General features: G+C 41.8%; 1 protein-coding gene and 2 non-coding genes across 5 annotated transcripts in view; all 3 read right to left on the bottom strand.

The window, feature by feature from the left end:
- The window catches only part of LOC135234914 (TRAF3-interacting JNK-activating modulator), a 21,780-nt gene extending 7,486 nt beyond the window's left edge, over positions 1-14,294 (bottom strand). The window contains exons 1-9 of one of the 3 annotated variants that reach the window (XM_064300020.1): positions 14,110-14,294; positions 11,071-11,146; positions 7,687-8,134; positions 7,126-7,270; positions 6,272-6,323; positions 5,646-5,673; positions 5,051-5,080; positions 4,093-4,188; positions 95-166 (exon numbers count right to left, since the gene is read on the bottom strand). In XM_064300020.1, the coding sequence (XP_064156090.1) occupies positions 95-166; positions 4,093-4,188; positions 5,051-5,080; positions 5,646-5,673; positions 6,272-6,323; positions 7,126-7,270; positions 7,687-8,067 (804 nt within the window). In that variant the 5' untranslated portion in view covers positions 8,068-8,134; positions 11,071-11,146; positions 14,110-14,294. The remainder of the gene's footprint in view (positions 1-94; positions 167-4,092; positions 4,189-5,050; positions 5,081-5,645; positions 5,674-6,271; positions 6,324-7,125; positions 7,271-7,686; positions 8,135-11,070; positions 11,147-14,109) is intronic. The other 2 variants (XM_064300018.1, XM_064300019.1) reach the window with 2 other exon arrangements.
- trnal-cag (transfer RNA leucine (anticodon CAG)) lies at positions 12,397-12,479 on the bottom strand. Its single transcript has one exon. It is a non-coding gene; the product is annotated as a tRNA-Leu (tRNA).
- Positions 12,850-12,932, bottom strand: trnal-cag (transfer RNA leucine (anticodon CAG)). The gene has a single exon. It is a non-coding gene; the product is annotated as a tRNA-Leu (tRNA).

Here is a 14,294-nt window from a genome sequence, read left to right as displayed (position 1 = left end):
AGCATTTGTTTCTAAATTTAGTTTTCGAAATAGCCCTTGCTGTGTTATCATTTGCTGCATTTGCACGCTGAGGGCGGTGTTAGCAGACGCTCACCTGTGTGTAGATCTGCAGCTGTGACTCCAGCACCCCGATCCTGCTCTTCATCAGATCCTCATCGCAGCGAGACTGTGGAAGAAAGGGGAAATGGCTCACAGCGTTTGGCCCTTTGGACCCAGAGGAAGAGCAGGCAAATAATACTAATAATAATAATAGTAATAATAATTACTTTATTTGTATAGCACCTTTCATACAGACTGCAGCTCAAAGTGCTAAACAGGAAAAATAAAAACAAAAGGCAAAAACAGAGAAAAGCACAGCAATCATAATCAGTTATAAGGGTTTAAAACGGTCGGTCACCACCACCACAGACACGGGTGAACACGACACCCGACGACCTTTCTGTCTCAACTACACCTGCGACTGAACACTCCTACAGTCCCAAACACCCAGACCCGCTTGAGACGCGAACCTTTTCCATCACCCGCGACACGGCGCACAGCTACATACACTGCAAACAAGTGCAGCCGGAGCACAGTGATCATTTCTATAGGCACCCGTAGGCCGAGGCGTCCCTGTACCTACAGCTGTTCTGCAGTGCAGGTCAGCGCCTCTGGCTCCTGGACAGGGCTGCTGTCCCTAGCCCTACGGCCGGCGATCGGTCCGCTCACACTTACCCACCGTAACCCCCGGGGGGAGAAGCGTCGGGAGTCCGGAGATAACTGCTAAAAACCGCTCGCAGCGCCTTGCACACGCACGCTTCTCGCTTCCTGTGCGAGAGTCCCGCTCGCTCTCAGAGCGACGATCTGTAGGCTCCAACAGGATGCCGAAAACCACAGGCCCCTCCCTGCTTCTGAGCATCTGTTTCTTTTTTTCACACTTCCAGACAGCTCTGCGATCTGATTGGGTGTTACGTCCATTGAAACCTGAATTCTCGATAATCCCCCACCATTTCTCTCTTCCTATCTCTCTCTCTCTCTCTCTCGTTCTCTCACTACAAGAACAGAGGTAAACCACCACTTTCAAAATGACAGCTTAGTAACTGGTTACTTATTTTGAATTCCAACTAAAATGGCCCTTTCTGTCAACAGAGACAATTTTCCACGTTTTTTTATATGGCTTATTTAGACTGAACCATCTGTTTGATTAAAACAAAATGTCAAATTTTTAAATAAAAATCTTTGTTGAACTTTAACTGTAAGTTTGAATAAAAACAGTCGGCATAACTTTACTTAGCAGCAGAAAGCAGAAAAAAACACGTTTGTGATTAGCAGAGGCTAGAATGAGCTGTGGGTGTTAAAATGCTGGATGAAGGTAAGGATAAGGGCAGATTAGGGGCGACATAGCTCAGGCGGTAAGACCGATTGTCTGGCAGTCGGAGGGTTGCCGGTTCAAACCCCACCCTGGGCATGTCAAAGTGTCCTTGAGCAAGACACCTAATCCCTAATCCCTAACTGCTCTGGCGAATGAGAGGCATCAATTGTAAAGCGCTTTGGATAAAAGCGCTATATAAATGCAGTCCATTTACCATTTCAGTGGTTAAACATTAGTGGTAAATGTACATCACATTATGTTGGTCTTCACTGTAACTGGCGAGTGAATCTTGTTATCAGCTTTATATGTCTGAGGTTTCCTGTAACCAAATATCCCCTGTGGTATACAGTTCTGTTTTAGTTACATAATATTAAGTTAGTTGAGCAAGTATGTTATGTACAGGAAAATATTTCAGATTTGATTAAACAGGGGTTTGGTGTCCAGGCGGACTATGAAAGATGTGAGACGATTGTTTCATGTCAATGGTAAAAGATGTAATTAATATCTTTCTTTCTCTCTCACACGCACACACACACACACACACACACACACATACGCATTCTCACCACACTGAGAGAATACAGCTCAGACTGCTGTTCACTGCTCTATAGCTCAGACTGCTGTTCACTGCTGTTCACTGCTCTACAGCTCAGGCTGCTGTTCACTGCTGTTCACTGCTCTACAGCTCAGACTGCTGCTCATTGCTGTTCACTGCTGTTCACTGCTCTACAGCTCAGGCTGCTGTTCACTGCTGTTCACTGCTCTACAGCTCAGGCTGCTGTTCACTGCTGTTCACTGCTCTACAGCTCAGACTGCTGCTCATTGCTCTACAGCTCAGACTGCTGCTCACTGCTCTACAACTCAGACTGCTGTTCACTGCTCTACAGCTCAGACTTCTGCTCATTGCTGTTCACTGCTCTACAGCTCAGACTGCTGCTCACTGCTCTACAGCTCAGACTGCTGTTCACTGCTGTTCACTGCTCTACAGCTCAGACTGCTGCTCACTGCTCTACAGCTCAGACTGCTGTTCACTGCTGTTCACTGCTCTACAGCTCAGACTGCTGCTCACTGCTCTACAGCTCAGGGTGCTGTTCACTGCTCTACAGATCAGGGTGCTGTTCTCTGCTCTACAGCTCAGGGTGCTGTTCACTGCTGTTCACTGCTCTACAGCTCAGACTGCTGTTCACTGCTCCACAGCTCAGGGTGCTGTTCATTGCTCTACAGCTAAGACTGCTGTTCACTGCTCTACAGCTCAGACTGCTGTTCACTGCTCTACAGCTCAGGGTGCTGTTCACTGCTCCACAGCTCAGGGTGCTGTTCACTGCTCTACAGCTCAGGGTGCTGGTCACTGCTGTTCATTGCTCTACAGCTCAGACTACTGTTCACTGCTCTACAGCTCAGACTGCTGTTCATTGCTCTACAGCTCAGACTGCTGTTCACTGCTCCACAGCCCAGACTGCTGTTTACTGCTGTTCACCGCTCTACAGCTCAGGCTGCTGTTCACTGCTGTTCACTGCTCTACAGCTCAGACTGCTGTTCACTGCTGTTCACTGCTCTACAGCTCAGACTGCTGTTCACTGCTGTTCACTGCTCTACAGCTCAGACTGCTGTTCACTGCTGTTCACTGCTGTTCACTGCTCTACAGCTCAGACTGCTGTTCACTGCTCTACAGCTCAGACTGCTGTTCACTGCTCTACAGCTCAGACTGCTGCTCACTGCTCTACAGCTCAGGCTGCTGTTCACTGCTCTACAGCTCAGGGTGCTGTTCACTGCTCTACAGCTCAGACTGCTGTTCACTGCTGTTGAATGTTCTACCGCTCAGGCTGTTGTTCACTGTTCTATAGCTCAGACTGCTGTTCACTGTTCTATAGCTCAGACTGCTATGAGCTCATGAGCTGATGAGCTCAGGGAATAGCTGTCACTTTCATAACCCAGGGTCCTGTCTAACAGAGACAGAACACACCCAGTACTGCATATAAGCAGCGGTCCATGGCTGGCTGCTTCCTGCGTTAGCCTTGAGCAGCAGCCCACGCTAACGGCTGTCACTGCAGAACCGCATCTCCGTGACAGAGCGTGGGAGACCACGCTTTTACAGGTTCCATTGTTCCCGTGGCAACTGACACACTGATTATGGTACTGTGTGGCTTGCACGTAAACAGCTTCACAATGAAATTAGATATTAACACCGCTGCCCAAACTTAATTTTAAATGAACAGGACTTGTCTGCACCAAATGCAATGCATTTAGGCCCTAGGTAATGCACTTAATAATTACAGTTATAGGTATAGGTGGTTTCTGGCTATTTAATGTTGAACTGCTCACTCTACACATTGGAGGCAATTGTAGTTAGGAGACACGTGACAGTTGCTAGGCAGTACGGTGCTCATGTTAACTTTCTCAGAATTGTAGCAAGGATGCATGATGTTGTGGTCATTAACAATGTTGTAGCAGTGCTATATGCTTTTTTTTTTTTTAAACAACCGACACCACAACTTTTCAGCAATGTTAAATGAAAGTCCAGATCACATGTACATTCTTTCCCCAAAGGAAAACATTTTAAAGATGTGCTTGCAACCAAAGTCTAAAAAAAAATACTTCTAAAAGTGGATTTTGGCTGGTGGTTAGTTATCAGCTATATACCGATGAGGGAAAATGAGTCAGCAGTATTCAGCTGAGATGAACTGTGCGTACGGCATATGCTGATGGCATAACTTCCTGGATCCAGGGTGGGAGGAGCTTACCGTCCACAGCTTGTCTGAAGACTGCAGCAGTGAGGAGGCGTGGCGTTGGAGGAGAGCCAGCTTCTGTTTCAGACACTCCTCCCTACGGAGGGCCTCCTACAGGGGAGGCGCAGCACATACAGGACTCGTAAATACACCTACAAACACACCCACCCTGACCAACCTGCACCTATAACCACACCCACCCTGACCAACCTGCACCCATAACCACACCCACCCTGACCAACCTGCACCCATAACCACACCCACCCTGACCAACCTGCACCTATAACCACACCCAGCCCATACAACATGAACCAGAACACACTTGTCTGGGGTCTACACTCAGCACAGAGATCAGTGGACAGACTCCACACACTGATGAGTAATTTCATTTGTCTCAAAGGAACACATTGCAGCTCTTCTCTTTTGTTCATTCCAAAGTTCTAACCCAAATATTCTTGATTCCTTTATTAGTGATAGTTCGGACACAGTGAAATCACACTCCATGATAGCTTCACAGTACTTTAGTGATTCATCAGTCAACACAGTTATGTACACTTAGTACATAAGTGGAAATGATCACACAGTCAGATTTACAATACATTTGTGGGGAAACATGCACAAAAATCTGATTTTCTTCTCAATGGCGAAGTAATATGTTGCAGTCTCAGTAAAATTCTCCTTAGCAAATGATAATACAATTAGTACAATGACAAGTTTTTGTCAACATAGACAGTGAATGTGGAGCAAATTAACATTTGTATCCAAACTGTAAAATTCTTACCTTTGACCTCTTGGCAATTACAAATCAAAGGTGCCATCCACTATTCCTGACCTCTGACTTATGACCCTATGACTCACTGAATGACTAACTGTGCCATTACTGTCCAATATTGACAAACAATATCCTCAGCATCCATAGACAGTTTAGTCTGAGATTCAGGCTGCAAAAATTCTAATTCGATGACGCACATACCTGTAGGTAGTCAGCCAGTTTTTGAAGATCCTGAATTGAGAGAGAGACACAGCAGAGAGACAGAGAGAAAGAGAGAGAGAGCAGAGAGACAGAGAGGGGGAGAGAGTGTCATCTATGCACCGGTCTGTCCATCAGTATGTTCTCAGACCCCATCGACACACAGCAGGATGGGGTCTGGAAATTTCTCTGTCTCTTAGATCCCTGCAAGTGTGTTACAGCAAAGTGTTCTGCTTCACCACCAAGGGCACAACTCATTATTGGACATAAATCTAGCAGAAACTAATTTCAGTTTCTGCTGACGCTCCCTTAAAGTTGAATTTAAGGGCCAAGAACTGGCAACAGAGTGTGTAATACTATTCAGCTCCCTATGAGGAAGGATTCAAATACAACGGTAAAGTTTATCAATCTGTAGCAGAAAAAAAATTACCAAGGGAAACGCTCATTTACATGCAGCTTTATGTAGCACAGTACATTCCATATTTTCTCTGCTTAAGACAGATTATTATGCAAACTCAATATAAAAGAATAAATTGGACATTTTTGATAAATGAATGACTCATAATTAGACGAAAGATGTAGATAAGGGGATGCTTACCGATTCCTTAAGCGTTATAAGACCCGACCTGTAAGACAAATGTGGCACGTTTCACAGTGGGAAGAAAAATCAAGAGAACTCTTGGTAGCAGTACTAAATTAAACAATCCTTATACCCCTGAGGGAACAGTGTCTCTTATATTAGTTGCATATTTAGTTCCATAGACTACTCTTGATATACATGCTAATATGGTAAATCACAGTGTAACTTGAAATTTTTGGCACTAAACAAGAACCTGTTCATTCCAAACCAAGCTTTTTAAATATCTACTGCACAGCAAACATTGGATTTGAGCGTGCATGTTGGACTACAGCCTTAAACATAGTATAATAAGGCCTATCTAACGCAAAATAAAAGCTAATGATTTCTTCAGTTAAGATGTAGTTTGAACAGAACTCAGCTGCGCTTACTGTGGTGAAAAGCTCATTACAGTTGTCGGCAGTTTAACCCTTTGAAGAGTAGGATTTTTGGAATGTTCTTCTAGAATTCAAAGTCAATGTTCTAGAACTCCACTGCTTTCAGTTACCAGCAGTGATTGTTACATCAGCATCGGAATGTTCAGTTAAGAACATTCTAATCTCACATATGTGACCTCACACCTTGATGGGTTAATGAAGCAGACTTACTGGGTTTGTGCACTTGTATCTTGTGTGTGCCGACTGCTGGACGTCTGGACTCCTGACACAGAACAGAACAATCAAAGACCATCTTGTAAACACATGTGGACTTGCTCACAGTTTTTACTCTGAATAAGAGCAAAACCGCCTTCCATTGCATGATACCATACATTATATATCCACATTTAACTCTCCAGCGGCCCTCCACCAGGACACCAAACCCACAGCCATGAACTTACAAGCCCACCTTCCTAACCATTATGCTACACCGAAACTCATGCTCAGAAAACGTTTAATACATTTTGTAGTGCTAATTACACATGGCGTATCACGTGTTGGCACTAATTATGGGTTATTAAACATTGCAATGGCACTGAAATGGAATTTTACGCTAAAATATGAGCAGGAAAATGTGAATGCCGATTGAGATTTTTGGCTCTCTCTTATTACCTCACTCCCGTCCTTCATTTTGCTGATCTGATGGGACTGCGTATTGACTAGGTGAGGTTTCTGAAATATTGTTTTTACATATCCAATGTCCTGAAGATGAGGATGTGGTTTCACACTTCCAGAGACAGGCTCTGTGTTCCCTTATTTTAAAATTTAAGAGAATTCTTACTTTTAAATTAATTTGAGAAACTATTACAGGAGACAAATTGCATAAACATTAAAGGACGGAAAAATACACCCATCACTACTGTAACTCAGCAAGCAAAAACACCAATTCTGTACCACCCCAGAGAAATTTGACTCCTTAATGCTGTTCTTCATTTCAGTCAAGAACATAATTAATTAATTAAAGTATTTCCTCACCATTATTATTACCATTCACAGATAACTACTCACAGTGGGTGTTTTCCTACCTCTATCTCTCTTCTGTAGGTCCACGGTCTCCAGCAGCAGAGGGAAGGTGAGTGGGGTGGGGTTACTGGACAGTGGGGCGGGGTTAGGAGCTCGCTGTCTTCCAGTCCACTTCTCACTCCTTTGGGATGCAACTGGAGTCACCCACTGAGGTAGGGTCCATAAAAAAGCAAAAGCAATGAAAATTGGCCTTTTGTGTGACATGAGCGCCATGCAGGCAGATGAAATATTGGATATACAATGTAATGGGGGAAAAAAAACTTTAAAACCAATAGATGAGAAGTAAACTAGGGATTAATAAATACTGATTGACCATAATAAAACTTTAAAAGACAATTCTTTATAATACAGGTTGTAGCTTATGTTATCTCATCATTTTAGTTGGGTCATTTAAAAAATGCTGTTTGGTGTTTATTTCGTTGTGCAGATGACTGAATTTTGGGGTTATTCATATTTTTCATTGTAGACTAGCATATTGGCAGAAAATGTAGGCTACGGGTATAGCCGAAGGTTTTTGGGCCCAGTGTAGGCCTAGTATATTAATGATGAAGGTGTAGAAGTACCGTGCTGGTCTGTTCAACGGAACGGACGTCAGGCCAGAAGATTCCCAGGTCTTGTGCCGTTACAATGGAGCGTCTGTTTAACGGAGGTGGCCGGTGCAGGTGTGTCCGCAGCGATACTTTGGGCTCCGTGCTTTTCACCCCCTCGGATACTAGCGGAGTCTCCGTGTCATCAATTCTACGCCTCTTTAGAAACTCCAGGTGTCTTTTCTTCTGTAGTTCAGTCTTTTGCCTCTCTGCCTCGTTCTGTCGCCCAGGGCTACGGCAATAGGTCGAGTTGTTGCGATTTCTGAGGCACTCGTGCTTGGCCACGCGTTGATCTACCTTCTGGTCGTAATCAGCTGCTAGTAGCTGTCGCCTTCTGGTGGCACTGATGGTTGCCATTCGTGATCACAGGCGCGATCTGGAGATTTTGCTTTCATACAGAAGTGAGCTTCTTTAAAAAGTGTTCCTGAAATTGAGAATATATACATTTAAAACAATAACATGCGCACAAAAATAGGTTTTGATTATTAAAATACAGCTACCTTTAATTTCATGATAACGACATTTAGCCAAGCCATTAACAAGACACAAGTCTATCGATAGAGCAACTTGGAAGTTCAAGTAACTGAGTTTGAAGAACGTTTGCGATTCAAACATTTTACGATTTTCTCTACACGACGACAATTGGTCTGGCTTTGGTGAAAGCCCAGTACTAGCCATAGAATAGGGGAGAGCGGGGCAATCTAACGCAGGGTAAAATGTATGGTAACACGAACTTTTTAGGTAGATGCATTAAGTTTAAACGACGTATTTCAGGTTAAACTCGCAGAATTATCATCTCTTTGGCTCCAACGAACGGCGGGAGAGTTTAATAAACATTTCGGGAGGTATTGCCAAAGTCTGTTTTGGCTAGACTACGCAAGTGAATTTTTCGCTAAGTGTTTTTCGGCTATTCTACTGTGTGTGTAACGTCAAGGAATCCAAATGTAATCGTAAAGTAAACAGTTACCAACATCGCATAGTTTTTAGCATAGGCTACTAGCGTGCTGGTATTGTTAGCCCGCCAAAAACTGCAGACACGCCCACTGCGCGGTTAAACCGAACGGGGTTGTGAGCCTGTTGCCAGTGGACTACGAGGTAACCAATTGATTGGATTTGTTCAACTCAGATTTTATCTTCGTATATTTATATAACTTATATAACTTTAACTTTAGGCAACGTGGTGACGTGATATGGACTGATACAGCTGTTTAGATCGAACAGACATTGGACTGGAACCGAAGAATAATGTACAGTCTTGTGATAGATTGTCACCGATACAGGTAGGCCACGAAAAACATAAATGTCTGTTTATTAAGTCAAAAAATAAATTAAAGACTGTTTGTGTCATACAGTATGAAATTGTATTGAATTACCTTGCTTTGTGTTAACTTTTTGAGAACTTTTGCCAAATGACTGGTCAATTAAAACTTGATATGTGCAAGGTTTGGTGTAAAGAAAAAAAACTAGTCAATAAGATGAGGCCCAAATTTGACTGTAAAGGTGAAACCCAACAACAAGAAAACGTACCCTCAATTGTGAAGATTAAAACTGTACTAATCTACTTTGGTTTGACATCTGAGAAGAGGGATTTGAACACACACATCCAGAAGAAACTGGGAGCTGAACACAGCACCGTAGACCAGCCTGACAGCATGGCAAAAGCTGCGTTGATAAAGAGATCATAGACTTTTTGTCAAATTATAGCCAATTGAAAACTTGACGTGCAACTTTTGCTGTTAAATTATGCTATTTGTGCCAAATGTAGGCAACAACACATACCTTCAGTTTTAAATGGGAAAACAGTTTTGGCTGTATGTGGAAAATTTAGCCAACAATATGAATCCCTTCTTTGATGTAACAGTGAAAGCCAACAGGAAACCCACCTTTGATTATAAAGACGAAAGGCTGTATTTGGCCAACATCATGAAAACCCACCACAGATTGTTAGCAAAATTACAGGTCATTGGAAACTTGCCACTGTGCAGAATTTGGCATTAAAAAACCACTTGTAGGCTATTTTCCAAATATACCCAACAACATGAAGCCCACATTTGATTGTAAAGGTGAAAACCAACAAGCCAAGCCAAAACCTCCTGTACCTTTGACTGTAAAAGTGAAAACCGTTTTGGCTCAATGTGGTAAATGTAGCTAACAATAGAAAACCCACCATTGATTTCTATGTTGAGATAATAGCCAAGAATATGAAGCCCACTGTCGAATATGACCATGAAAGCAGAACATGAAGTGCACCTTCTTGGTTTGCCTGGGACCTGAATGCAGCACCTTAGACCGCTCGGCCATCCTGAAAATGCCTCTAAGCTAGCATACGTAGGTAGATCAGTCACCCTTATCTTAATTACAGGTCTCTGAAAACTCGATATGTGCAACATTTGGCATTACAAAACCACTTGTTGGCTATATGTTCTGAGTATTTCCAACAACATGAAGCCCGTCTTGGCTCATAAAGTTGAAAGTCAACAAGAATCCTACTGTGCCTTCAGTTGTAAAAGTGAGAACAGTTTTGGCTCTATCAAACCTGACTTCATCAAACCTTACTTCAACATAAAGGCAAAAGCTGAATTCAGTTGCGACGACAGGTGAAAACATGAAACCCACCATTGATTGCGAGATGTGGAGATTATAGCCAAGAACATTGTAGTGTGGTTTTACAGAAGTGTGTCCCTTATTAGAACCCCAAAGGAAAACAGATTGTACTGAGCTGACCGGGAGTTGGTAGGGTTTGTTAAAAAGTGGGATGGCAGTTACTAAACATTGGTATTGGTGTCTTTGATGGTGTACAGTGGGCACGGACTAAAGATCTTGGAAAACCATTCAAAAGTTAACAGGTCAACACCCAGCTGTACGGCTAATAGTACAGGCATTATACAACATGACCCCACACAAATTGCAACAGAAACTCTTTCAACTGTTCTAGTCTCATAAATATGTCATTTATAACATATCAAAAGTCCTAAGAAATCCAAGTGGTGGAAAATATTGAAAAATACTGAAATCGGTGATGCCACAATTTCCCATTGCCGCCCATGTTAAAAAATTGATTTATGCATGTCTGATGTCCACACAAAGAGTTCAGTACTGTCCACAATCAACCAGAAACTGAAATTGTACAGAAATTGTAGTTTTTGTATTATTACCCCAAGCTTCCATAAGTGGGTCAAAAATGACCCGCATGCATTTCCTATGGAATCTCATAGAAACCTTTGATTCTTATCAACTGTAACTGTCAGGTATAAATTTACTGTGGACCACACATCCAATATCAGTAGTGTCACCACTCAGGAAGATCATTTTACACAGCCAGATCTGCTCATGTAAGTATTATCTTAATTAATTTTTTACCTCAGAACACTGGCGAGCAGAACAAGGACATGACAGATGCAAGACAAGCACGTGACGTGAAGGACACACTGGATGGCTGGAAAAGAAAGGAGTAAAAGCAAGGTGTGGAGTTATTTTGATTTCACACACTTAAAGATGGTGTTAATATAAATATTTAATTTAATATCATCTTTTACATTTTTTTATCTAAAAAGTTTTATTTGTTTGCTTATAAATTAAATGTTCTTAAATATAGAAACATTAATAAAATATAATTTTTTCAAATTGATTTGAAAATGTTGCACTTTTTGACAAAATATCGGTCAAAACATCGGTAACCGGTGGGCTAGGACTCTCCAAAATCGGGATCGGCATCGGACCCAAAAATCTGGCATCGGTCGGGCTCTAATTTTAAGTGATATGTAAATAATTTTGTTTTAAATTTATGTTAATCAGTGGCAACATGTATATGGATTAGTGCCAATTTATGTTGCAAGTATACTAATATAGTGATGTTCCTTTAAAATATTATTTTAGGAAGCAAAAAAGTGGTACCAGGGTATGGTTAAGAAACACCTTTGAAAAATACTTTCCACTACTTGGATCTCTTAGGACTTTTTTATGTTATAGAGGAGACTTTTATGAGTAATAAACATTTGTCAGATTTTCTGTTGCAATTTGTGCGAGGTTCACCCCTTTTTTCTCACAAAATGCCTGTACTATAAGGTTAACCTGGTTTGATGGGCTTACAGATATTGGACAAGCAGGATCAATGTTACTCGTTTGTTATGATTGTGTCTTTATTTGATGATTTTGGGTTTTCCTTTGATCCTTGGGTATAAAGGGGGAATGGTTCAGACAGACTTGTCAACACTGCCTCCTGCACGCCATTTGCATATAGCCTTTCCACTACACACAGTTTTTTTTATTATGCACCATTATTATATTGCCATTATTAATCACACTGTACAATAAACTGCATTCACTTTAACCTGGCATTCCTCTTTGACTCTTACCGCTGCACACCTAGCAGTTTTAAGGTCCTAACATACACATAGAACTCAGGATATCTGCAACCCGTAGTCACTCGCCTATACACTAGTGTATCCAAGCAAGATAGATCGCGGTCTGTATAGAGCCACACTACTAGTGCATAATTTGCAGTCTCCCTCTATGTATAACTGCAAGCACAGAGGAAAGGTTTGAACATTATTTTGGAGTCAGATAACCGAGAGATCAGTAAGTGAATCCTGTTCCAGTGGCAGGGGGTAATTCTACCCGTGTTCCTTCACCAGTTAGATACTTCCACTGTTTAGTGTGTTACAACATGAAGCCCACTGTGAAAATTGTCAGAAGTGGGATTCGAACCCACGCCTCCAGAGGAGACTGCGACCTGAACGCAGCGCCTTAGACCGCTCGGCCATCCTGACAGCACAACAAATTTTTTCTATGTAGCTCGGAAAATTTTAGGCAGTCAGTCAAGTTTAGCAGAATTACAAGTCACTGGAAACTCTACAAGTGCAAAGCTGGCATTAAAACACCACTCGAAGGCTATATATTTTCAGAATATTGCCAACAACATGAAGCCCACATTGAATTGTAAAGGAGAAAGCCAACAAGAAAACCTACTGTATCTTCGATTGTAAAAATGTACCACAGAGTTTTGGCTCTATGTGGTAAATATAGCAAATAACAAGCAAGTCCATATGATTGTCATATGTTCCGATTATAACTAAGAAATCCCAAATCTGTGACCGTGAAAGTAGAACAACAGGAAGTAGATATTCAGAGTTCGAAAACTGTCAGAAGTGGGATTCGAACCCACGCCTCCAGAGGAGACTGCGACCTGAACGCAGCGCCTTAGACCGCTCGGCCATCCTGACAACATGTAAAATTCTGTGTACGTAGGGAGATTAGAGAATTTTGACATGGCATGTACTCAAAATGAAAAGCCAAAACATGGCAAAATGAGTAGTGGCAATAAGTGTCAATAATCATGTGAAAAATGTAGCATTTTAGTGAGTCAAGATGAAATTAAAAGCATATTGAACATGCAAATATAAAAGCTGAATCGACTACTTTTTATTGGCCCACTCTAGGAATCCTCAACAGCCCACCATCCATTACCCGCGGGGTAAGCCTGGTTTAAATAGAATTGTGGATCCGTTTTTTCCATGTTAGTTACAGCTTTCCAATTACAAAATTTGGAAAGAAAGTAAAATATTTACAATTGTCTGTCCTACGTCAAGTAAAATCATATTATCTGTCTGATAGAGAAATAAATATCTTATTTTTGCTATATTTCTAAAATCACCTTAGAAATATATCACAAATAAGATATTTTTTTGTAAAATGAGCTTGGTTCAGTTTGACTCCAGATTCATTTCAGAGTCAAGAACTGACCCTAGATTTGTACACCTCAGGTTTCAGGCTTGGGCATGGCATCATGGGTCGTCATAGACTTTAATAAGATCCCAATTCATTCACCCGTTCCCCCAACCCAGGATTCTAGGAATTGCATTTGACACCCCTGTTGTAAATTTACCACACATCTACGAGGTATATGTCTTCGTATCGGCGCTACTCATATCCTGTTAAACACAGCAGACAAGCAGGCTCTTACGCCGCTACAGGCAACTCCCCTTACCGTAGAAGGGAATGGAGACTCGTCCCCCAAAAATGGGGGATGCCTTGTCCTGCACTCAGTGAAAAAGGTGACCCTGCCATCAGGACATCTTATAGCCAGTTCAAGAATTAGTTACTATAAATTTTAGGATTCAAGAATTGGTTGTTTTTTGTTGTGTGTTTAATACTTATATTCTGCACAGAGCAGTCTTAAGATAATGTGTGTGTTTGTAATGTTTAGAAGTATAAAATGCTAAGTAGGCACACAAGTGTTCAAACTCAAATGGCACAACACTAGCAGTTTAAATTGTTTAAATAAGCAACTCTTATCTGAAAAAACTAGAAAAATTCAAACTAATCATTCAAACATCCTACCGTCTGACTTAGTAGCAAAAAGCCAAACATCTTGTATCTTTTTTGCAAAATGAAAGTTACCTTCTCTCAGACTGGGTTCACTGCTGTCTTCGGCCTTTGTGGGTAAACAGGCTGTGAAAATTAGACGGTGAAAAAATATCCATAGAGCATGCCCGGCTTTGTCGTTAATTGGCGGGTTCTGTTGAAACTGTAGCTTCAACGGCAGCCTCTACACTCCTTGCTGCGTCTACAGGAAATGGAAGAAA

Source organism: Anguilla rostrata, chromosome 11 (assembly GCF_018555375.3).
Source record: "Anguilla rostrata isolate EN2019 chromosome 11, ASM1855537v3, whole genome shotgun sequence".
Lineage (NCBI taxonomy): Eukaryota > Metazoa > Chordata > Actinopteri > Anguilliformes > Anguillidae > Anguilla > Anguilla rostrata.
This window is presented reverse-complemented; position numbering and strand designations above follow the sequence as displayed.